The sequence below is a fragment of the Bicyclus anynana genome, chromosome 18, assembly GCF_947172395.1.
Source record: "Bicyclus anynana chromosome 18, ilBicAnyn1.1, whole genome shotgun sequence".
Classification (NCBI taxonomy): domain Eukaryota; kingdom Metazoa; phylum Arthropoda; class Insecta; order Lepidoptera; family Nymphalidae; genus Bicyclus; species Bicyclus anynana.
Window position 1 is genome coordinate 15,703,697 of NC_069100.1, and position 24,094 is coordinate 15,727,790.

The window sequence follows — 24,094 nt, forward strand, 5'->3', positions numbered from 1 at the left end:
ATACATGAAATGACATCTCCAGTCACTTTTTTTTGACACCCGATTGCATTATCAACTATTGTAAAATTTTAAATATTATTTATTAATCATGTTACATTTTATAAGTAGTTGTGTGGTAAATAATTTTTTCACAATCAAAACAAAACGCTAACAGACGCTGGTGGTAACAGAATAGACTCTATTCTAGCAATGTGCATGAGTAATATATATGATATTAATAAAAATTGCCTTTAGAAAATGTTTGCACTATCTAAAAGGGCAAAATTTAATACTAAAAATTCTCATATCACAGTGATAGTTTATGCTGTACTCCTCTTAAATGGCTTGATAAATTTTTTGAAATTCATAAAAGAGAATTTCTTGAAACTTTTGATTTTTTTGAAATGACAAGGGTGGTCCACCCCACAATTTTTTATGGCAAAGCAGCATTTGCCGGGTTAGCAAAGATATTTACATCTAAAAAAAATCTACTCTTATTGAACATTTTTGGATTAGGACCTTCTCTCTTCTTCATTACCAGAGCAACTTTGTGTGACTTAGTCTGGTCCTATGTGGGTTGGTGAGCTTAGAGTGACAATGTTTGACTATTTAATAATCATTTACCAGATGACCCAGATGATCTTAATGTAAATGAACAGCTTAATGTGCTCCGCCTCCAACTCACCAACATTGCTAACCATTTCTTAGAAGCAATAAAGGCTTAGTACTTTTAGCCCAACCCACCTTATGATGGGAAATGGATCTAAAACATGATCTGTTATTGAAATTAATATGACATTTAGTTTTCTTGCACTGTTCTGTTGAGATAAAGTAAAGTCATACCTATTGACTGATAGCTAAAGTAAAGTCAATTTTTCTTACCACTATGCACTATCTCAATTAAATAATCCATACATAAACAAGAATAGTCCCAGTTGTTTACTGACTGACAATTGTTTTTTACCATTCTCGCAACATAACAGTGCACTTATGCTAATGATGACAGCGCCCGCAGTAACTGTACAGCTCACATTACCTTGCAGAGTTCTGTTGTACGCGATCCTGTCGCTCAGGTACACGTTGATGGCGAGCTGCTTCTCAGACTCCTCGCCCAGGCGCTGCGCCTCGCCCGTGAGGTGCGCCGCCACGCCGCCTTCTCCCAGCCCCGGGATGATCCTGGCCTCGTCTTCCAGTATCGCCTTCTCGTAAGCTGCCTCCGAATCTAAGCCGGAAGTCATAGCGCGCGCCGCACGCTTGCCGCCCCGCCAGTGCTCGAATAAAGTTAAAATTGTCACGACTAATATCACAAAGAAACCTGCTTTCGCCGCATGATAGCACTTGCGGACCGGCAATTTCATTTTTTGTTTAATAAATTTAACCGTGCGTCGCATGCCCATCGCGGACTGTCTTTCGTTTGACACTGACGCGAGCAGCGAATCGCAGTCGCGGAATGACACTGACGGATCACGTTTGAATGACGTTTCAATTCGCTATTTCAGGTTAACGTTCCGTTGTTTACGATCGTGTTGTTGATTTTTAAACCGGAGGCGGAAAGAAAACACGTTCAGCTTAATTGCTTTTTCAGCTTAGTTTTTTATCGTTTATTTTGAAGTAAACTCTGTAGGTATTTTTACGATTTTCCAAGCTATTCCGGATGGTATTTGAGAACTTTCAACCTAGCCGAACATCTCAAAACAAAAAAAATGCTAAAGCTAGGTAAATGTTTTATAACCCTATGACAAAACCATACTTTAGTAATATATTAAATGAACCATACCTTGGAATAAAAAATATGTTGATTGTTGAAAATTATTTTCATACTTGTTGACTTGCTGTAAGTCCATCGGCATTGCCGCTTGACTGAACAGGCAGATTTTGATGAAACTAAACTATCACATTCGTTGTTCTGGAGATCCTAGAGCCTGAGCTCTTTCTAGGGGTCATCAGGCGGCGAGTCGAAACACTGTGGGGTTTTAGTCGGTCGAAGACTGACACAACCTTCTTGCCTCCCCGTGGCGAGAAGGTATCCATTATGATTTTCCCACGTGAAAAAAGGGACTATATCAATAAAACACACATGACATCGCATGAAAAATTAAAATTTATTTTATAAATAATAACATTTTATTGCACGCAAGATAATACGGAATGTCGCATACAATAACAAAAATCTCTGCTAATAATAGCAAGGGGCGCCGTGCGAATACAAGATGCTAATTCAGCTGTCGGACACAGCACGCAGCGCTGCGTCGGCGCACTGACGCGGACCGGCGCCAGCGCCACAGCTGGCCGTTGGGACACGGAACCTCCGGCGCAATCGGTAGTGTGTACTTTTCAACAGCGAGCTGCAGGCCTGTTTAGGATTTCATATTTTCTTAGTCGGCTGAGGTCTGGTCTAGTTACCTACCGGCACAGACGTACCGCCTAGTGTTTTAACGGTTCAGTACGATGTCGCGTAGGAACCGTCGGAGGTGTGGGTACAACGAACTTGCACCTCTTCCTATCACCTAAAGAGTGCATCATCACATAACGTCAGATGAGAGCAGGCAAGGGCTAACTTGTAATTAAATAGAAAAAAAGCCTGCGTTTCCGTCGTCAATGTCACGATGTTACTTATTACTGTCACTGTTGGCAGTCTTAGTAGTTTGCTTGAACAGCGCGTCCAACGAGCTCATCTGAGCCTTGCTCAGCTTGGCGCCCTTCATGTCCAGCACCTTGTGGAACTCCGCCAGGGTGCTCTCCGGCAGGAGCTGCACGAACTGCGCCACGAAACCCTCCAGGTTCCCGTCCAGGGGCGCCATCACCAGCTTCAAGATCATCTCCGCTTTGGTCATCAGCTTGATGACCACTTTGGTGTACGTGGTCGGCGCTTGTCTCCTGACGTCGGAGCCTATGGAGGGCAGCTCCAGCAGCGCCGTCTTCAGCATGTGGGTGTCCAGCAGCAGCTGCTCCGAGCCGACGGTGGAGATGGGCTTGCACCGGTACACGTTCTGAATGAACTTGGGGATGAAGGAGTTCGCGAACCGTATGCAGAACTGCGTGAAGTACTTCCTGGAGGACGCCAAGTTGTCTCGCAGGTTCGGCACGGAGTTCTTGAGGTGCATGATGATCTGGGTGACGTAGGAGCTCTGGTCGCCGACGGTGTCGAAGTGCAGCCACGAGATCTTGGTCATCGCCTGCAGCGCCGGCTCGCACGCCAGCTCCAGGTCCTGCACGAGCAGCTGGATGCAGTTGCTGATCAGCTTGTGAAACATGTCCTGCTCGGGCGTGAGGTCGACCTTGTCCGCCAGCGCGGGGAGGATCTTCTCCTTCAGCTTCTGCTCCAGGTGGACGGTGGTCTCGAGGCAGTACTCCGCCGTGGTGATGACGCTGGTTATCTTGGAGATCTCGTGCTTCGTATACCTGACATATAAATACAGGTGAGTACTGTCATTGAAATAGTGAATTACGCTTTTCCATTTGGAAGTTAATCTTTTTGAAGTTAAACTCTAATAGAAGGAAGCTTCTTTTAGGCTTTTTTCGACTATTTTCTGGATATTAAAGGAAACAAGCAACATTTAAAATATGATGGTGTTGTCAGAGATAACGTCGAGGGTCGCATGTCAGGTGTCCAGACGTGCTCGGCTCACCGCTGCGCGCTGCCGTCGTCGCGCAGCAGCGTGTGCAGGTTGGTGACGAGCGCGGGCACGCCGAGCGGCGGCGCGGGCGCGGCGCGCGGGCCCGCTCGCTGCAGCACGCCCGCGTACTCTCGCAGGTACTTGCCGAACACGCCCGCCAGCTCTGCCGCACACAAACAATCATCATTAACATTCGTTTACTTCAAGCACCACTTTTGAAACGTCAAGTTTAACTCCTTGTAAAGACTACCACCGACCGGTTCAAAAGGCAGTTTCCGCTGAGAAGAGCCGGCAAGAAACTCAACAGTTGCTCTTTTGAAAAAAAACATATAACGAGGGCGGTTCAAATATCATCGAGATGAAGTCGGTTAAAAATGCTGTGACACGTTTATTTGCTTTCAAAAATTTTTACAAAAATTTACAGTTTTTCTAGTACGCATTTTGTCCACCTTTTCGGCAGCTTTTTGATGCCGGTATCGAACAATCCCTCGGGCAACTCGGGCAGCCGTGTGCGCACGAACTCCTCTACCTCGTCGTCGGTGTCGAATCTTTGATCTCCGAGGGCTTCTTTCAGTGGTCCAAATGTGGTACTCGCAGGGTGATAAGTCCGGACTGTAGAGGGGGGGGTTTATCTTGGAGGAGAATCGCACTTCGTTCTGGAATGCTCCTCCGTTTCGTTGGGTCTGCAGCATTGGGTGCACAGAAAATCGACGTACAGCATGCAGCATACGCAGCGAATTCTCTCTGGTGCAATCCTACATACGCGCCATCTACAGCGTTTGATCATGTTTGAACCGTTCCTTTTTAATTTACAATACTAGTTCACTCAATACAAATCTTTAATACTCATTACAATTCTTTTACTTCTATTTGTGTGAAGGTGGAAACTAATCTAAAGGCCTCCAAACATCTTTATCATTAAGGAATTCATCAATCATGTGGTAGCCCCCACACACTTGCACCCTCTGCGTCGGCGGAATGTCCCTCGGAAGACGACCGTCGTCTCTCCAGGGATTCCTTGCTGGAGCGGCGCCGCTCAAGAAGAGAACTAGTTCCTTCGCTTGAAGAAATAGAATCACACTAGGCATGCGCGTAGCAAGTTTAAATTATAACATTGTCTCGTGAAGAGCTCACTGTAGAAATGAAGTCGAACGCGCCGTGGTTTCTACGAATACCGGAAATTCACGAAAATCTACAAATGCCAACAGTTAATTAACACGTTGACGGACAGTACTCTCTCACATGTTATGGTTGCTGAGACAGTACTATTTTTCATACATTGCCCATAGGCGTAGCGTCACAGCGCAACTATTATAATAACACATGATATGACAGAACGGATTTGTGATGCCTGAGCTTCATCCTCGGAACTCGAAGATACTTCACCAGATGGTTGAAAATCGGCATCGGATCCGAATTCTCCATCATCTTCGAAGGGGTCATGACTCGATTCAGAAGTCAAAACAGCGTCAAATAGGTCCTGAATCCGCTTTTGTTCTTTTTCATATGAATTGCGAGAAAATGCCATCTGCAAAAATATTAGTTTACAATGTGTTACAACTAAATGGTATTGAAAACATACATTAGCAACATAAATCAGTTATTTGCATAAACAAATATACTAGTTTTAGTATTTTGTATTCATAAAACAATAAAATTACGTTGAAAACAAACAATACTTACGTTCGAAAAAATAATTGCGCGCGAAATCACGTAACGACCTGTCGGCGCACCGCCGTGGCGCAGTACTAAACAAAATGTATGAAAACACGACGGCTATGGGCGTAGTGTGTGTAAGGGTGGTGCCAATAAAATTTGGATGTGTGAGTGCAGGTACTTTCTTTGAACAGATTTTTTAACATTGTGTGGTGACAGTACAAAGTCTAAAATATATCTTCGGTGACAGTACAACATGCCCTTCCTTATGATTGCCGGTAAAATTTTACGTCGTATGGCGTACTGTGTTTAAACTAGTCAAAAGATCGACGTCGAAGGGCGTACTGTCGTATTACTTCTGACTGGCTTGACGCCTACAGGCAGTACTGTCCGTCAACGTGTTAAGTAATTTTGATGGCGCCCTCAATTGACAACAATTGACAGCAAACGTCAACGTCATCAATCCGCCATTATGCCGCCGGAGAGAATGAATATTATTTCTTAAGAATTAAAGTAAATTCGTCGAATTGTATAATCAAAAATAGTTAAAAAAAATACTTTCTACTATTTCCGCCAGGGTACAATGACTGATCCTAAGCTCCATACAATTTTGGAGCATCTCCTTTGATTGAAAGCCATATATGACATTTACATGAAGCTGCTCCCACTGGGGATGATTGCTTTTAACCGCCAAATTTCCTTCCTCTGCTCATAGTCTGTCGACTGATCGCATAAGGATAATAGAACAAAAAAAAACATTGTCTAGTAATTGTTAAAAAACCACGCTGAGATTTTCGATCACAGCATATTTTCTAAAGACGATTCTAAGATCGTGGTATTGTAAAGCTTCCAAAAGATTTTCGCCATCACTCACCATCACCATCGGCCTGTAGTATCCACTGCTGGGCATACGGCCATACGCCACCCCACGTCAATAAGTGTGGCACATTTCGACGCGAATACAATCGTCTTGATGGACTATTGTTGGTATTTTACTCTGCGATAATTACTGTCTCGGAACCGGTCACTGCAGTAGGCCAAACGGTTGACCCATGACATATTATTCTCTCGTGAGTGATAATATGTTTCCAGTTCGGTCGCCATTTTGTTCACGCACGAGATTTGTCTCATGGGTCGCACGTCAGGCCTACTGAGGTGAGCTCGCGGTCACCTAGCATGGGCTCGCCGGTGGACAGCGTGGCGCACTGCGCCAGGCACTTCTTGTAGAACAGGAACAGGTCGGCGCACGACGACATGACGGCGCCCGCGCCGCTGCCGACGGCCGGCGCGCCGCCGCCCGCGTCCGCCGCCTTGGCGTCCTGCGCACACGCGGGCGGACGTTGGAATTGATACGTATCCAGGCGCCACATATAAATATGAAAGCAGCGTTAGTCTAGCACGTCAAGTTTTGCCGTTATAGGCATTTTTTGGTTTTGAATAATATTGTTTATACTTCAATACTGACAGCGATATTTGTGAGCCGTACAATACATGTATTTCGACGTGTTCTGCATTGATCTTGGTGCAGGTGTAAGTTTTAATGGATTACCACAAAGTAACTAATATGCGCAAGCAGTGATCGTTTGAACAAGTAAGCTACTAATGTTATGTAGAAAGCTATAAAAACAAAGGAGCTATTTCGCTGTTTGCATTGTTTTATTGGAAAGGAAAAACTCAAAAACTAGACGTGAAGGAATCTATCTGTAGAGTTTTGAATTCAGCACAATGAAGCCCATTAATATTACATAACGAAGTTCTTGTTCTCGACAATTTTTAAACTTTTGTCGACCAGTATCGACAAAAATCATGTCAGTAGGATTGATCATTAGACAACACGTAGAACCCTCAAACGATGTCAGCGCACTGGCCTGTATGAACCGGTCTGTGAGCGCGCGCAGGTTGGTGTCGAGGCTGGTGATGTACAGCGACAGGTGCGGCTCGAAGCACGCGCCGATCAGCCCCACCCACGGCGAGCCCTTGCTGGCGGTGCTCGCCTCCTGTTAACAATAGTCCATTTACCTCATCTGCTCACATTGCAAACATTCCCAGTCCACGCAACAAACTTAAGGATTCTTGGTATAGACAAACGAAATCCGATTTTGTGATCATTTTGCAAGCTAAAACAATATAAAAAATCTAGGGATGCACAGTTGAACAAAACACTGCCCTTAAGGCACAGCATATTGTAATTTAAAAAGCCCAAGTTCGCCATTCCCTGGAATACTGCACTGGCAGGAACATCGATTCTCTTTGATCCGATACAACATTTTTAAACCTCTCCAGAAGTAGACGGACAGCCGGAGAGGTTTAAAAATGTAGGAGAGTGACACCTCTGTTCTTTCTACTATCTAATGTAATGTAAAGTGTTCCGATCAGTTTTTTCGAACTTCGAACTTCGAACTCCACTGTCAGTTTACTCAAGCACGCTGTAACTGTAATTCTCCACCACTTTGAGAGCTGTTTTTCAGAATATCACATGATATACTGTTTCTTGCACGCGCTTGTAGATTGTGGAACCAATCTGGCTACGTCCACATACTTAAACATTTGAGGGGCGACTAGAAACTCTATAACTTTAACATAAGGTAATTTAAGGGGCGACTAAACAAATCCAACACAGGCCGGCAAAGCAATAGCAGGTGCCGAGCCGCATGATAAAGGAATTGTTAGCCATTGATAACAACTCGTTCGCAGCACAAATATGTTGTAACAAATCACTGCTTCATCATCATAACTGTCCAGGCCAGGCTTTTCTCCTTATATGAGTCCCACTTCTTACACACTACAGATGAAAGCTGTAGAAGTGTATACGTTAATACATAGGGAAATACGACAATGAAGCATGTTACCTCTTTATCTCCATCGTCAAAGTCCAGTTTGAGAGCGTGCTCGTCCGCGCCCTCCGCGCCCAGCTCCGAGCCTGCACAACATTGGACTTGTTATTGGTAAAGAGCGGTCATGTTATTGACACTGAAGAGTAACTGTATCGTAGCAAAAGTTTTGGATGTTTTTCTTTTACTCCATTTTAAAGTTCCTTTTATGTATGTACCTATTACTTGTACCTAGATCACACTACATGTGAGACGTGCAATTACGCGTTTACGTTTAAAAAGTTTACCACTTGCATTATTAGTCTGTATTATTCTCTGGTCTGGTTCGTTACACGAATGTGCCAGAAGGGAGTACGGGAGGACTGGCGACGTATATTAGGTACGTATTATACGTGACGACCACGACAACTCTGTCAAGAGTGTAGCGGCTAAGAAAATGAAATCTTTGAAAATCTTAAAACCTATTTGACAATCTCCGGGTAGATCATTCACAAACAGCTACAGTATTGAATATAAGCGGTCACGTCTACCGTTAGAGCTCTTTTATCCGGCCCTCTCACTAATCCTGTTCTTTGCAGTCGTCTACTATGTATAAACTACCTGACAAATTTCATCTCGGTACAAGCGATTTTCAATGTTTACTAGCATAGACGATTGATCTGCAGGCACGCACTCACCGACGAACCGCTTGTGCAGCAGCAACTCGAAGTTGTAGGTCTTCTGGATGGCGTACAGCAGCAGCTTGACGTCCAGCTCGTTGCGGCGCGCCTGCATCAGCTCCGCCAGCGCCGCGCGCGTCAGCTGCAACAGAGCGCTCATCGTCGGACCATCCGCCGACGGACGACCACTGCAGGACATACACTTATAGCATAGGCGCGAACAGGAGCCATACAACCACAAACGCCGCCGTTCTGTTGCGTGTGGCACCGGCCGTTTGCGGCGACTCCATATACATATATAAAATGTATGAAAACTGCAGAAAAGAGGTCGGAGGCAGATAGAGTTTTGTGACTGAGGTGGGATTGCCGTGTATGGGGACGTTTAGGAATGTTATACGGAGGCGAAAATTTGGCTAACCTACGAGCGAGGCGGCTGGTGACTGTCGAGAATAATTTGTATGTTACGGTGTTTTGCCCTCGTGAATTATGGAATTGTTTGTTGAAATCACTGAAGGACTTTAAGTATCAGGTTTCCACCCGCTTTCAAGAGTTCTAGTGATTCCCCATTACATAATTACTTGTCCTTCATAAGATGGTTGAAAGCCATACTAAATACAAATCCTAGCTGAACTTGGATAAAGGACTGGGATTGTTGTTAGTTCTATCAAATTTTAGAGTTTGCAAGAAATTGGATTACCATAACTAAATCAAACTTCAAACATATCAACAGTCTTTGTCTAGTAGATTAAATCTTTTGGGAAAACTCTGGAAACTGACAATTACATTGACAGTGAAATTCCTGAAGACTGTAATGCAATATCTCGTAACTCTTCCTCAGGTTTGATTGTTTAGTTCTTGAACTTTTTAGTTTTTTCATCCATACTGTTTTAAAAAACTTAGACCACCAGGTTCCATCAGCCAGTTTAAATTGCTCACAGAAACACAATATTACAAGGCAATCAAATTGGTTGTGGAGGAGTTGTTAGAAGCAGTTAGGCTGTGTCATGCAAAATTGATGATAATTGACAGATAGTAAGTCATTTGGTGAGGATATGTCCGGGCACCTTGCAGAAGCGATGCGCGAGGCGCTCGCTGAGGCGCCAGGCGGGCGGAAACACGGCCGCCAGCGAGTCCTCGAAGCGCAGCAGGTGCTTCTTGAGCCACGCGTAGCGCCGCTCCACGAACGAGATCCACCCGCACTCCTGCTCGCTGGAGAACAGGTGCTCGTACTCCTGCAGCTGCGTGCTGATGAACCACTCCACCAGCTCGCGCCTGACGCGCGGCTCCAGCGCGTCCACCACGGCGCACGCCTCGGCCAGCGTGCGCTGCGACACGCCGCCCTTGCCCGCGCCCGTGAGCGCCAGCCGGAAGTCGGCCAGGATCTGCTCGGCGAGCGCGGCGCGCACGGCGTGCACCTCGTCGCGCAGCGCGTTCAGCTCGCGGATGTCGCGGTACAGGCGCAGCTGCTCCAGCACCTCCATGATGGCCTGCAGCGGCAGCAGCAGCTCCTTGTACTGGCGGCGCTCCGCGGCGCTGCGCAGCGAGGCGGCGCCGCCCGCCAGCATGTGCAGGTGGTTGAGCGCCGTGATGGCGGCCGTGAGGTTCCACTTGGCGCAGTCCAGCTGCTTGATCTCGGCCGTGATCTCGCGCACCATGCCCTCGCTGCGCTCCGCCTTGCGGTTGACGTCGGCCACCTGCAGCGCCAGCTCGGCCACGGCGCGGCGCGCGGCCAGCAGCGCGCGCTGGCCGGCCTGGCGCTGCTCGTGCTGCGCGCGCACCAGGCGGCGCATGTCGTGCTGCACGCCGGCCAGGCGGTACTCGCAGCGCGCCGCCGCCGACTCCACGCCCGCCAGCGACTGCTCCGTGGGGAACACGCGGTTGATGTACGCCACCGCGTCGAACTGCAAGGGTACATACATACACACATCAAAGCTGCCAAGGGAATCAGTGAGGGTCTCCTCAGACACAGGCACAGACAGGTTAGTAATGTTTCCTATGAAAGATAGCATTGTGCTCGACTACATTATCATACTTTGTTTATATACTTAAACAATACAGTTCACTACTTAGCCCCAAAGTAAGCACATAGCCTGTGTTATAGGTACTAAGTTAGCAGAGTTTATATTATATTAGCAGACGCCTGCAATTTCATCTGCGTGAAACTCAATGTAAACTTTCAACTATCCCTACCCTACCCTACAAAATGTGGCTAATGACTAGTGTGGCCTTGGCCTTATAATTGCATAATCAAATCAATTTATTTTATCTGTATATTTTATTTGTTTTATATAACATCATTCTACATGGTTGATGAAATTTAACAGACACACTCTGCTGCAAAAATTCTAAGCAATAGTTTTTTCTCAATACCTTTTTGTGATCCTACAAAAAAATATAAAAACCTGTAGTCAGGATCTCATTTATGTAAATTTATTTACATCTTGATCTTTTTTATCCTCAATCACACTAAAATTAAATCAGTCTAAAAATATTTGGTTTATTTAATTAATGACACTAATTTAGACATATTAATGCTTCATTCATAAAATGTTGAGACCAGGAGTGTATGAAAACTGGTCGTTCTTCTTTAGGCGTAGCGGGTGAAAGCTCTGTTTCCCTTCTCCTATAGTAAGGGAGGCTGTGCTGGGCTAGTGGGCCACTAAAATAGGCTCATGAGGATGAAAGCACTTTTATCCAGTAAGGGAGATGTTTTAAATTGAGATCCTTTAATAAAAAACTGTAACACTTCAGGTCCAGTAAACAGCTGTTCATGTTCATCATTATATTGCAGGTAGGGGCTCTGTCTGCAGGACACCTGCCAGGAATACCTATAATCAGTTATTTTCTGATAGGATAATACTGACTTCTTCACTGTCGAACTGCTCCGTTCCGCCCATCAACTCTTCGATGCGGCTCAGCACCGACCCGGGCAAGTTGAGCTGCACCTCGGGGCCGCTGTCCTTGTCGTCCAGAACATCGTTGGCATCCATTTTTTTTTAATATTTACCTATGATATATAATTGTTATATTATAAATTTTGGCCATTTCAATCTCAGAATACAGTTTTTTTATTCTGAGATTTCAATTTTCAACTATAAGACAACACAATTAAAAATAATACGTAAACACGTCACTGTCACTGTCATTGTCACTCACAAATCAAATGTCAAACTTAAGATAAAGTCACTGTGGTCGGATACAATTCATGCATAATATTTACTACATAATAGAAGTATTACTTTACCATTGATTACCAAACTGTAAAAAAAATAAAAATATCGTTAAAGATAAAATTTTAGGAGCTAGTGTATAAGTACATCAATCTAAAAGTATTATTAATTGATTACATAATATAAAGGTGCATTATCGAAATGGTTGCGCCTATTTATTGTCAAGATATCTGGTCGTAATTCTAACCAACAAAACCATTGTTTCCTTTTCTACTTGATTTTGAAAGGCAAATTGCAAAATTAATTCAGTTTTTTTTACGCGCTCGCTGTTGGCGGTTGTATGTACGATTTGGCTACGATGAGCGGCCGCGACCTCTCTCCGATGTAACCCCTGTGATTGTTAAGTTTTCATTGTTATAGTGCAGTGATCCAGTGAATAGTGTTCAATCATTGATTTGTGATTAAAAATGGCTCGTCTGACGGAGGAGATGGTGATCGCTAGATCGAAACAATCGGATCTGTCGTCCATAAAGAAACTCAACTGCTGGTAAGTCCTTACACGGAAGAATGATTCAGGGTATCACGGTGCGTCAAGTAACAAGGGCTCTGGAGCAGGCGGGTGACCTCCGGAGCGTTAACCCTAGTTTTTATTGCTCTGCAATCTAGTCGTCGGCGTGTGCGATGTATCGCGTGAGAAATTAATCTCTTTATTTATCAATTATTGACAATGAACTTATGCGGAGTTTGTATCGCGGTGCGAAACTGATTGTGCAAACTGTTCCGTTTGTTTGTTGCGAAGTTACTAAAGTTCCGCTCGGTGTCACTCGCCGTCGCCGTCGGTAATTTATGATTTGCTAATTGAACAAAAAGTTGCTACAATTTTGTGTTATTGTCATTATGAACAGTACTTTCTACATTTATCACAAATCTACGTAATTTTAATTATCTACATTCGTTTTAGACTCTAAACAAGTTAAACTTGCAATTGAAACAAAACAGACGCTTGCAATTAATTGGTCTACATAATATTTTTTACAAATCCTACAGGGATCATGGATTTTTCTTGGGTAAAAAGTAGCCTTTAAGTTACACAATAACTTCTTCTATCCTCTATCTATATTACATATCTAGGTTGGGTGTACTCTTCTATAACAAGATCCCCAAGACTGTGATGGACCTGCCAACACATAGCTTTAAGCAATGTGTTAAAAACATTTACTTAGGTTACTATAATACTGTATGATAATTTTTAAAAAGAGCAACTGTTGAGTTTCTTCTCAGCAGAACCTGCCTTCTGAACTGATGGTAGAATCTTTACAAACACTCAACTGACATATCAAAAGTGCATGTAAACTGAGCCTAATTGAAAAAATTAATTTTGAATTTGGAATCTTTCCAGTGAAAGTCTCATTAACATTGGTTCAGCTATTGTTAAGATTAGCCTGGACACAGACAGACAACATTTAAAAAAATGTTTGTTCAAATAGTGTTGTAAATAACATTATAAGCACTTGAGAAAACACAGTTACTTTGTAATGTACAGACTTCAATTTTATTTATATTATGTTATATTGATTTACCTTGCTGCTATATTATGTGCTGAAAGACATATTATTTATTTATAAGAATTATAATAGTTTTAGTTTACCTCATGACTGTAAATGGCAAGCATCTCGATTACCGCTGTGACCTTGCCTGCAGTAACTCTATAGCTCCTCGCATGGTGTTTAAGCCAACACAATGGGTGACAAATCTCGCATATTAATAATGCTTAGCAACTGAATAAGAACATAATAAGTTGCTGTTGTACCTCGTGCCATCTTGTGAAGCTGCTTGTGACTTGAGACAAAATATAGCCAATGTATTTACTCCCTAGTAATGTAGCTTTCTGGCTGCTGGATCAAGTGATTCTTGAGACAGTGTGAATTGTGAGGAGATTCTTTACTCTGGGGCCCTGATCACCTGTTGCTTGGGCACATAAAATGCCCCACATTGGTAGGGCTGGTTTTTTTTTATGAATTTAAATTAGTTTTATCTATTTGTCTAGTAATTTCACAAAATTTTCAATGAAAACAAACAATAAAATCTCTCTGCTTTATAATATTAGTACAGACATACACAAAGTATAGTATAACATTACAACTGTTGTAATATTTTTCTTGGTTACCTTATTGTTCTGTGCAACTGACAGATACTTAGAAGCAAACAAAATAGTGCTTTGTTTACTCCGTGTTGGGTCGTAACAGGTGAGTCATAGTGTGTGTGTGTGTTGTACAGTGCACTGTACATGTAGCAGTGTGTGTGCCCGTTTCACACACAACCCAGCCCCACCAAAGTGTAGTAGTGACACTGAAATATTCCTTTAAGTACATGTCTAGTAAAAACCAAGAAGTGGATAATATTTATCTATTGTGCCATGAAGATTAACTTGTCTGAAAATTAATTATATTAATCATTATTGTAAATCATTTAAAATTAGGCTGCTTGACTGCTGTGTTATGCACACAAATATACTTAACTAGCGGACCCGGTCATGCTTCACTTTGACTTATTTTTTTATTTGCACTTCTTCCCTACCCCTACCCTACACTACCTTACTCCTACCAATACCCCTACCCCTATCCTACCCCTACTCTACCCCTACCCTACCACTACCCTAGCCTACCCTACCTCTACTCTACCCCTACCCTACCACTACCCTACCATACCCCTACCCTACCATACCCCTACTCTACTTCTGAATTCATTAGTTACAAAAAATGTGATAAATCACAACCAATTTTGTGCAAACTTCAATATAGAATAAATCTTAGAAATTGTTTTCAGAATTATAAAGTTTAATTTACACAAAATAAATTTAATGTTGTTCCAGGGTATTCTCGATGAAATTTTGCGTTTTAATATTATGACAAGACGCAAAATGTTGCCGTATAGATTTTGTGTTAATAATTGCAACTTATAACTGTTTGAAATTTGTGAATTTTGGTTACCGGATATACTGCCATTTTTCGATAAAAATGAGTCCTACACAACCTTACATACATTCATACATTGGTGACTTGAACTGAACAGAACCTTAGATACACAAAGTCCATACACACTCATTCAATTAAAAATGAGTCGTACACAACTTTCAATAGTAGTTTATACACTCTCAAGTTGTCAGTGTAAACGCAACTGCACCATACACGGACCCGATCCAGGGACGGATGCGCCACCGGGATGGCCGAATGTTATCGCCGTGTTACAACGACTTGCGGTACGGACGGCTTCAGTGTGCTCGTGACGTTCGAGCCGTCCACATCTCTTGTTGTGTAATTCTTTATGGGATACTTGAGATAGGCGGGGAGAGTGACTTGAGTGGAAAAGGGGAGTGTTTGATATCAGTCAAAGGTACCTTTAACCCTACACACATCGTTCACAAGTACGTGACTTCACTCGAGGTCATTCTCTGCCATTCTAGGGTCTTATTTTGGTTACAGTTTGATTTGTTATTTAATAATTTTAAAAAGTTGTCCTGACAAGTGTTGTAAATCATAACCTTTGTTCAACATTAGTTTTCTTATATCTTTATAATCACCTTTGAGTCCACTAAAAATATATAGGTTACTTCTTATCCTGGAGAAATATATGATCACGGACAGAGTCGCGGGCGTTCGTTAGGAATAATACTTAATATAAAATGATCTATCAGCTAATGCTAGCGGGAGGCGTCGGCGTCGGCTCGGCGATGTTTGCCTTTGCCAGCGTTAGAAAGTGTTTGTGGAGAGGCGGTGACGCAATATATGTACAATCAAATTATTCATAATCTCGTGCTTGTGCAAGCGCCGCTCGTCGCACGCAGCCTCCGGCGCTTTCGCCTCTGCGCAGCACTGATACACTGCTTTATAATTATATGTTCTGAATGCGTTTCTATGCTAACAGTGCTTTACTATTTTATAGTAATAGATCTTTGTTTTCTTCAGTAATATTTGACGGAGCAAGCTAATTTTTTCTACCTAATTTATATGACCCATTCCTAAATGAGAAACCTAAAAAATCTAGATACTAATATTATATAGGTGTGTTGTTGTAGGGGGTAATCTCTGAATCAATACTGCAGATGAGACGCATGGCGTTTCAAATAGCTGTTGCAAAATTGTTTAAAGTTGTAATGGCAGTCGTCCACTGATCCGCATCGTACGTATCGGACGCATCGCATCAAACGGATTTTAGTATTCTTTGTGTAGGAAGTCGAATAAGCGTTTCCGCTGATCCGATCTAATGTATTCTATGATATAGTGTCAAAGTAGTGCTTACACAATTGTCGCCTATAACTCATGATGTAAGTGGTGAGTGGAAGCTTCCACTGTGAGTCAAGTCGCACGTGCGTGGGTCGTGCTTATGGTGCGAACTGTGGCGACGGTCTCACGTGGGCGCGAGTAAGTTTCTCTTGATAACGGGGACAAGTTTAGACTTAGAACCAAGCTGTGGCGCCCTATGACCAAGTCTTTTTTATCATTCGATTAGAATTTTTTTAATGAATGACTAACGAAACTAATGATGTTGTGAATTAAATTACTTATTTATGTTTGTTTCTGCATGACATGCACGCCACACGACCGGATTGTGATGTTGTACACTGTACCGGTAGCAGTTCACACACTGCAGCGAACTATTTATTACCTGTTCCGTGTCAAAGTTTTGGAACATCAATACCAAGGCGGGGGCGACCAGCGATCAATACAAACATACACTGGGGGTCCGTTCGCATACACCGGCTTGGAGAGCGGAGAAAAGTTCGCATTTGAAATGATAATGGCGAAATAGGTATGTTGTGCTCGAAGGCTTGTGTTACTGCGGTTACACGGCGAATAGCAGCAAACAGGTTCGCCCGGAACATTCTGTCTGTTGTATGGATTCACTCGGAATGTATTTTTAACTACAACTTACCTATATGTATACCTTGATTGCGAGCACAATTGATATGGTACCTTTGACGGTTAGGTACTTTGCGGACGTACCGAAACGTTTGACGGTGTGTATTGCAGGTAGGGCAGTCTCAAGTCACGGTGGAAGCCTCGCCAAATATAGAACTGACCTAACACTGAGTGACGCAGTTCGGAGGTGTGTCGGAAGTGACGAGTCCCCAAGCCGTTCAGCGCGGAGGAGTCGTCGGTCAGTGTGTCCGGCTGACGAGACCCGAGCCGGTCAGTGTGGAGACGCCCCAGGGCCGCCGCTGTGCGTCACCAAATACCTACGTTCAAGGACGGCGAGCGGACTCCGTTTATGGAATTTGTTCTTGCTTGCATACTTCCTGCATCGATTCATATTTATTTATAAGCAAAGCATTATCATTGTAATTATCAACAATTTGCTGTGAACTACTACTTACTATGACTTATGTACACATTATGGGGATATTTTTTGTTAAAATGTTGAAATATCACCAATGAATGGATGCTTATCGATACCATTGAGTTTAGCTCTCGTAGAATACTGGCTTGTGTCTCAAGTTCGTTCTATTATTATAAAACAAACACTAATATTTTCGGATTGGCTCATCGGATCTTAATCATAACTCGTAGCTTGTGTACAGCAGGGTTGATCACGTCAGCATTCAAACACCACCCTAAAACCATCATAATTGGTCCATTCGTTAGAAGCTACGATGCCAGAAACAGATATGTACGTACTACAGGATTAAATATAATCCTATAAGATTCCCGTTTTTCCTTCATTTACGTTATTTAGACCTCTATAATCTGGCCTCGCAAAATCCGTTTAAGCAGACATCTACTGGTCGTAAATACTAACTTTAAACTACGTAATGCCCTTCCTGCCAAATTTTTTGAAGCCGAACATAGGTTACTTTTTAACCCGAAAATTCATTGTTCCCACGGGATTTGAAAAAACAGAACTTCGACCGGAGTCGCGAGCGCGCGCTAGTATGTGACAAACAAAATCCTCCGCCGCTTATGTCTGTCTGTCTGTGCTGTCGCAGGTTCCCAACCTATTACAATTTGGTCACTTAAGCAAGTTAAAGTGAAAATTCCGTGTTATTGTAGACATCAGTGTAGGCACCTCGTCCGTCATCTTTAAAAACAACTAAGGAACTTTATATGGAGCCGGCGGTAAATTTAGTGTCCATTAGACTTTAGTGTGAGTCAGTCGCGCGTGACGTCAGCGGGCGCGGGTTCGCTTCCCGCTGCGGCGCCCCCCGCTGTAGCACGCCGTAAGCGGAGCTTTAGCCGCGGGCACGCTAGGAACACGTCTAACAACCACTACTGCAGTGGCGTGCACTAGTTCTCAACTAGGGCACGCAGTTACGCACTATGCGTTCAAATTGTACACAATGAAAAATCTGCCTACACGCATTGTACACAATGAAAATACTTACAGATTCGTAATGTGTCCTCAGGGAAGGCAGTGTATTTTTTCAAATACGAAGTGCACTTCTCACTCTCATACAGGTATCTCGACATGACAGACAAAATGTTGGCCCATAGCAGCCGAGTCGACGATATCGCTATATCCTTCGTTGGTGCCTTCCCCGGACGAGCTGTATCACCATAAGTACTCCTGCTTCTACCCCTCAGGTGCTAACCGGGTCACCCGTGAGTGCGAGTATTGGCACAGTGACAGATGACGGCAAACAACTTGTAGGAGGTCGAAGTGCGTCGGGAAACTCGACAAGAGAAATAGCGAGCTCACCCTCCCATGGTGCGGTTCGAATGACCGTGAGGTCGGGGGCATGGGGGGTGTTGGGTAGGGTTGACAACCATGCTTTAATAATATAGTACCGTACTATATTTCGGGTCTGCGTAGTATATGTATTTTATTATTAATTCAATACGGTATCCGTGATAGCCCAGTGGATATGACCTCTGCCTCCGATTCCGGAGGGTGTGGGTTCGAATCCGATCCGGGGAATGCACCTCCAACTTTTCAGTTGTGTGCATTTTAAGAAATTAAATATCACGTAACGGTGAAGAAAAACATCGTGAGGAAACCTGCATACCAGATAATTATCTTATCGCGTGTGTGTAGTCTGCCAATCCGCATTGGGCGTGCCAATCATCAGCGTGGTGGACTATTGGCCTAACCCCTCTCATTCTGAGAGCTCAGCAATGAGCCGAATATGGGATGATAACGATGATTATTAATTCAATAGTTAATAATATGTTAAAGATAATTGAATATAGTACGCAAAAAAATACTATATTTTTCTTGATTGATTGATTAAGAAATGTTGACAACCCTAGGGGTAGCTCAATGGGCAGAATTATTTTATTCCATATCCAAGCAAAGGGCTCTCGTTCGATCAACGAGCACCATCGAGCGAGCTTCAGCTCAGCACTCACGTATCCATTACATTTTGGCTTTGCGCCAAATTTTTGCCAAAAATACCTACTTGTATACCAATCGGATGAAACGCTGTCACAGAAATGTGAACCTAAATGTTAGTGCCGTAAGGTAGATAACTGCACGTGCAGCGTCGCGCGCGAAGGTGTGTCTAGTGATATAGATCACAGAGGCCTTCTGCACCGCACGTTGTGGATAGTCACGATTTGCGAACTGTTGCGGTCATAGCTAATAAGATAATAGAATTGCTGTAGCTATAGCTTAGGTTGTTCGAATAGTCGTTTCTCTATGGTACGTACGTACGTTAGGACGATTGGAGCGCTAGTGACTCGGTGTAGCGTCTGTAGTATCGTTACATAATCATGTTGTCAGCCAACGGTCATCACTGCTGGACACTGGCCTCCTGTGAGGACCTTCAAACAACAGTTTCGTGCCGTCAGCATCTAGCGACTCGCCGTAACCTACTAACATATCCCGTAACGTTGATCCTTTTAGTTGTAGATAATGGACAGAATATGTATGTCATGTGAGTTTTTCATCATAGCTTTCTCGTTAAGTTAACAAGGGTTAAAACCATCACCTATAAAGTACCAAATAACTAAATGCCAACGCGTCTAAAGTGCCATTTCACGATGAAGATGAATAAAGTGAGCTTGTGATACAATACAAAGCTAAAACTAATACAGTTAGGAGTGCACCGAGCGCGCTCGCGTGAGGCACGCGCGCCGGCACGTCACCGGCACTGCGCTACCGGCGGCACGCTGCACGACAGCGTGACACTGTTACGTGCTACATTATAGTATTGTCGGCCTCTGTGCCGCAGTGGATTTACAAGATGAAGATCCTGGGTTCCATCCCCAGCTAGGCTAATAGAGGTTTTCTTAATCGGTCCAGGTCTGGCTGGTGGGAGACTTCGGCCGTGGCTAGTTACCACCCTACCGGCTATGACGTACCGTCTAGCGATTTAGCGTTCCGGTACGGTGTAGAAACCGAAAGGGGTGTGAATTTTCATCCTCCTCCTAACAAGTTAGCTCGCTTCCATCTTAGATTGAATCATCAGTTATCATCAGGTGAGATTGTAGTCAAGGGCTAACTTGTAAAGAATAAATAAATATATTTAGTTGCAGTGCACTGGTAGAAACTATATTTGCTTGGTTTTTAGCCAGTACCCCAAAGTGCTTAGACTGGCATCTTTGTCCGTACCTAGAGTAATCTAATATGATAATAGTGCCCCTAAATCCTTAAGTCGTAGTCATAAGTTGCACAGACAGAACACACTTAGGAGACCTACGACTGTGTATGTTTGGTCAAATTCTCGGATACAGCTTTATGTTCTGTGGTCAAATTATAATAGCCTTGAGAAACGCTTTGCAGTCTCTCGCACTACCGGTGGTCGCTACCACTGCACTAGTGCGACCACCCGGCCGCGCTCTGCGGTCACTTATCGCGGTCTGCGGCAGTCGACACACTGCAGTCCACACTACAACATAAAGTACTATAATTTATTTACCTAAAGTTCACGCTTCACATCGTGATATTTGAGAACTTTTAGTTAAGTGACGAGCATGCAACCAGAACTGTACCATGTGACTGTATCCAACACCCTCCATGCTCATGCGGTTTGGTGGGTTTTACTCGTAATTTAATTGTAATGGTGACGTTACAAAGCATTGTTATCAATAGATATATTGATAATGATAATTGAGGCCGATGCTGTAGCGCTGGCCGGCAGGGGCGCAGCTACCGCCGTGTCAGCCGTATCAATTATACGGAACCCCCAGACTACAGGGGCCCCGACGTTTGAAAGCAAAAATTAGTAAAATATACTCTACAATCTCATTTAATCAGATGTTTCCAGGGAAAAATTCCATTCTAAGTCCCTTTCAATCCGGTTTTCGCCCTGGTCATAGTACGGTCACAGCTTTAGCAAAAGTTACTGATGATATCCGCTGGGCGATGGATAATAGACAACTCACAGTCTTAGTTCTGCTAGATTTTAGTAATGCTTTTAACACTGTTGACTATGACATTTTGTTGGGTTTATTATGCTCTCTTAACATATCTCCATCGGTGGTTGACTGGTTTCGGAGTTACCTCAATGGCCGTAAACAGCGTATTCGCGTTCACGATTCTTTCTCATCTTGGTGTGATGTTTCGGCCGGGGTACCTCAGGGTGGCGTGTTATCTCCTTTACTCTTTTCCATATTCATTAATTCTATCACTCAATGTTTCACTTCTCTCTACCATATGTATGCAGATGATGTGCAAATATATCGCTCGTCAACTCTTGAGAACCTTGGCTCTGCTGTGTCTGCTATTAATAAAGATCTAAATGCAATTTCAGTATGGAGCAAACAGTATGGGCTTAAGGTTAACCCTATTAAATCAAAAACAATTATTATTGGCAGTCCTAGTCTAATCTCAAGAGTTGTTTGGGGCGACGTACCACCTATTATTTACAACGGTGTCATGATACCGTATTGTGATTCGGTTAAAAACCTTGGAGTTGTTATGGACAAGGAATTATCGTGGTGCATGCATATCAAGGAGTTGAGTAGGAGGACGTTTGCGACGTTGAGTTCGTTACGACGCCTACGTTCTCTTCTTCCAATTCCTACCAAAGTTATGTTAGCAAATTCTCTCCTACTCTCTGTTCTCGATTATGCGGACGCAAGCTATCCCAGTTTGACTGAGGACTATCTTAATAAACTTGAGCGACTTCAAAATGTTGCAATTCGGTTTATATTTAGCCTTCGCAAATATGACCATATATCTGAATTTCGTCAGAAACTCAAGTGGCTTCCTATTCGCCGTCGCCGGGATCTGCATGTACTTTCTCTTCTGTACTGTGTGCTCTTTAATCCAAAATATCCTCCTTATCTTAAGGAGAAATTCACATTTCTGGGAGTGCAATCAGAGCTAAGAACATGTCGTGCTCTTACTCTGTGTATGCCTTTCCATAGGAGTAAATTTTATAAGTGTTCATTTGTTGTTCGTGCTGTTAAGCTATGGAATGCACTCCCAGTCGACATTCGGAAATCCAAATCCCTTGATATGTTTAAAAAATCCGTTAAGACATATTATCTTAGTCACTAGTTACATATTTTATTTTATTACAATATTTATCATACGACATAATGATATATTTATATATTAGTTTATTTTATGATATTTATAATTATTATATAATTTGTGTATTATGGTTTATGTATTAGTGTGTAGTTATTTGTATGTATGTATACGTACAATATTATTACGTACATACCACCTACAGTTGTCCTAATAAGTTCCTAAGCCTAAGGTTGCCTGGAAGAGATCGCTACTAAGCGATAAGGCCGCCTTTTGTATTCTACTTTTTCTTGTGTTTCTGTTTTGCTTGTTTTCTTTTATTTTTGTGGTGTACAAATAAAGTGTATTAAAAATAAATAAAAATAAAAAAAGACTGCAGATTTTATTAAAAAAATGTCAAAGTAATAAATTTTACTTTGTAATTTTCAAGTAAAGTTTTTTCCTGGTTAAGCCTGTGCCCAAAAGTTGGAAACATTCTACATAATAGGTTAAGTAAGTCATTGTCATATTAATTTTAATCGTTTTTGTTTATTATGTGAGAAATCTTAACCTTCATTTGGGCCCCTCAACTAATTTTGATACAGGACCCCTGCAAGGCACGCTAAGTCACTGCTGCTCGCCCTGTGACACTACCAACGAGCGAGCGACAACTAACAATTTCTTAAATGTGTTCAGTATTTGAAAGCCGGCATTTAAACTCATATTACCTCACTGTCGGATGGCCCATTAACTACTACACCAACGAAACTCTTCCTGTCCACTTTCCTATAAGAATAGAGGTTTGAACCTTAATGGGCTTTTACCAAAACTCGAGTTGTGCTAATGAAGTGCACAAACGCTGAGTGTCTGCTTTCTTGTTCGCGGCTAATCGTTGGATCTGCTCAACGCATTTTCACAGCAAGGTTAGGCATAATATAAATAGGCTTTGTTTTATGAAGATCGATAGTAAAGAAAACAAGTTGGCCAAAAAAACTAAAAAGTCACGGGTGTCTGCTAAAATAATTAATTAGTATAAAATTAAAAAAGAACATTAGTTATATTGTAGTGGATTACGAATATTAACTATTTGTGCGCCATAATAGCAATAATAGGTTGTTTTATGTTGTTTGTTGCGTACTGCTGAGTCAGCGCCTTTGTGTCGCTGCGCCAGGTGGGCGCGACCTCATTACCGACTCACACGTTAGTTGATTGAATGCGGCAATCGGGCCAACTGCTCACACCCCCCGCGCCACCTGGCGACACATGCCACTGCTAATAGTGATTAATTTAAGACATTTAAGTTTGTGCATTTTACTTTGTCTTTTTTTTAAAAAAAATTGTGCCAAAAATCGGCACAATTACTTACTCCTTGATTTGAAATTCTCGGATGACGAAATCGTAGACGTGCGATGTGCGTGGTAAAGTATTTTTATTGGTAATTATCAACTTTTGTATGTGTCATATATGACAAAATATCAAGGTGAACAGCAAAGAAGCTTTATGCTACTGTTCTCTCGTGCCACCTTTTGAGCTGCTTCCATTGAGTGTCTGGGTGCGGGTGCCTACTTGTGGCTAGTGATTGGTTGTTTTATAGAATATTTGTTTTATATTTTTAAATATGACCAATATTTAAAAATATAAAACCACACCCCTCCAAGAAGTCGGAAAAGACTAAGCTATGAGTGGGTACGACTGTTCCAGCGGACGGGGATCGAACCACGACTTTTCCGAGATGAGTACGGCCCTACGGCCGAAAAACGATGGTTTTGCAAGTCTGTGTTTAAAAAGAA

At 42.8% G+C, this 24,094-nt stretch overlaps 3 protein-coding genes across 13 annotated transcripts in view; 1 reads left to right on the forward strand and 2 right to left on the reverse strand.

Moving 5' to 3' along the window:
• LOC112043851 (polypeptide N-acetylgalactosaminyltransferase 1) overlaps positions 1-1,443 on the reverse strand; it is a 36,499-nt gene extending 35,056 nt beyond the window's left edge. For both annotated transcript variants that reach the window (XM_052887055.1, XM_052887054.1), the window contains exon 1: positions 1,016-1,443. In XM_052887055.1, the coding sequence (XP_052743015.1) occupies positions 1,016-1,376 (361 nt within the window). In that variant the 5' untranslated portion in view covers positions 1,377-1,443. The remainder of the gene's footprint in view (positions 1-1,015) is intronic.
• A 619-nt stretch (positions 1,444-2,062) lies between these two features.
• Positions 2,063-11,898, reverse strand: LOC112043852 (vacuolar protein sorting-associated protein 53 homolog). The gene is made up of 8 exons (XM_052887056.1): positions 11,607-11,898; positions 9,807-10,643; positions 8,761-8,884; positions 8,102-8,172; positions 7,121-7,249; positions 6,424-6,571; positions 3,609-3,759; positions 2,063-3,381 (listed from the first exon to the last, which is right to left on the reverse strand). The coding sequence occupies exons 1-8, from the start codon at positions 11,730-11,732 to the stop codon at positions 2,589-2,591; spliced, it is 2,379 nt and encodes a 792-aa protein (XP_052743016.1). The 5' UTR covers positions 11,733-11,898; the 3' UTR covers positions 2,063-2,588.
• Positions 11,899-12,150: 252 nt separating this feature from the next.
• LOC112043853 (cilia- and flagella-associated protein 410) overlaps positions 12,151-24,094 on the forward strand; it is a 28,116-nt gene continuing 16,172 nt past the window's right edge. For all 10 annotated transcript variants that reach the window (XR_008251673.1, XR_008251675.1, XR_008251674.1 and 7 more), the window contains exon 1: positions 12,151-12,459. Coding sequence is in view for 5 of the 10 variants with exons in the window: in XM_024079479.2 (XP_023935247.2) it covers positions 12,380-12,459 (80 nt within the window). In the remaining 5 variants the exon portion in view is untranslated. The remainder of the gene's footprint in view (positions 12,460-24,094) is intronic.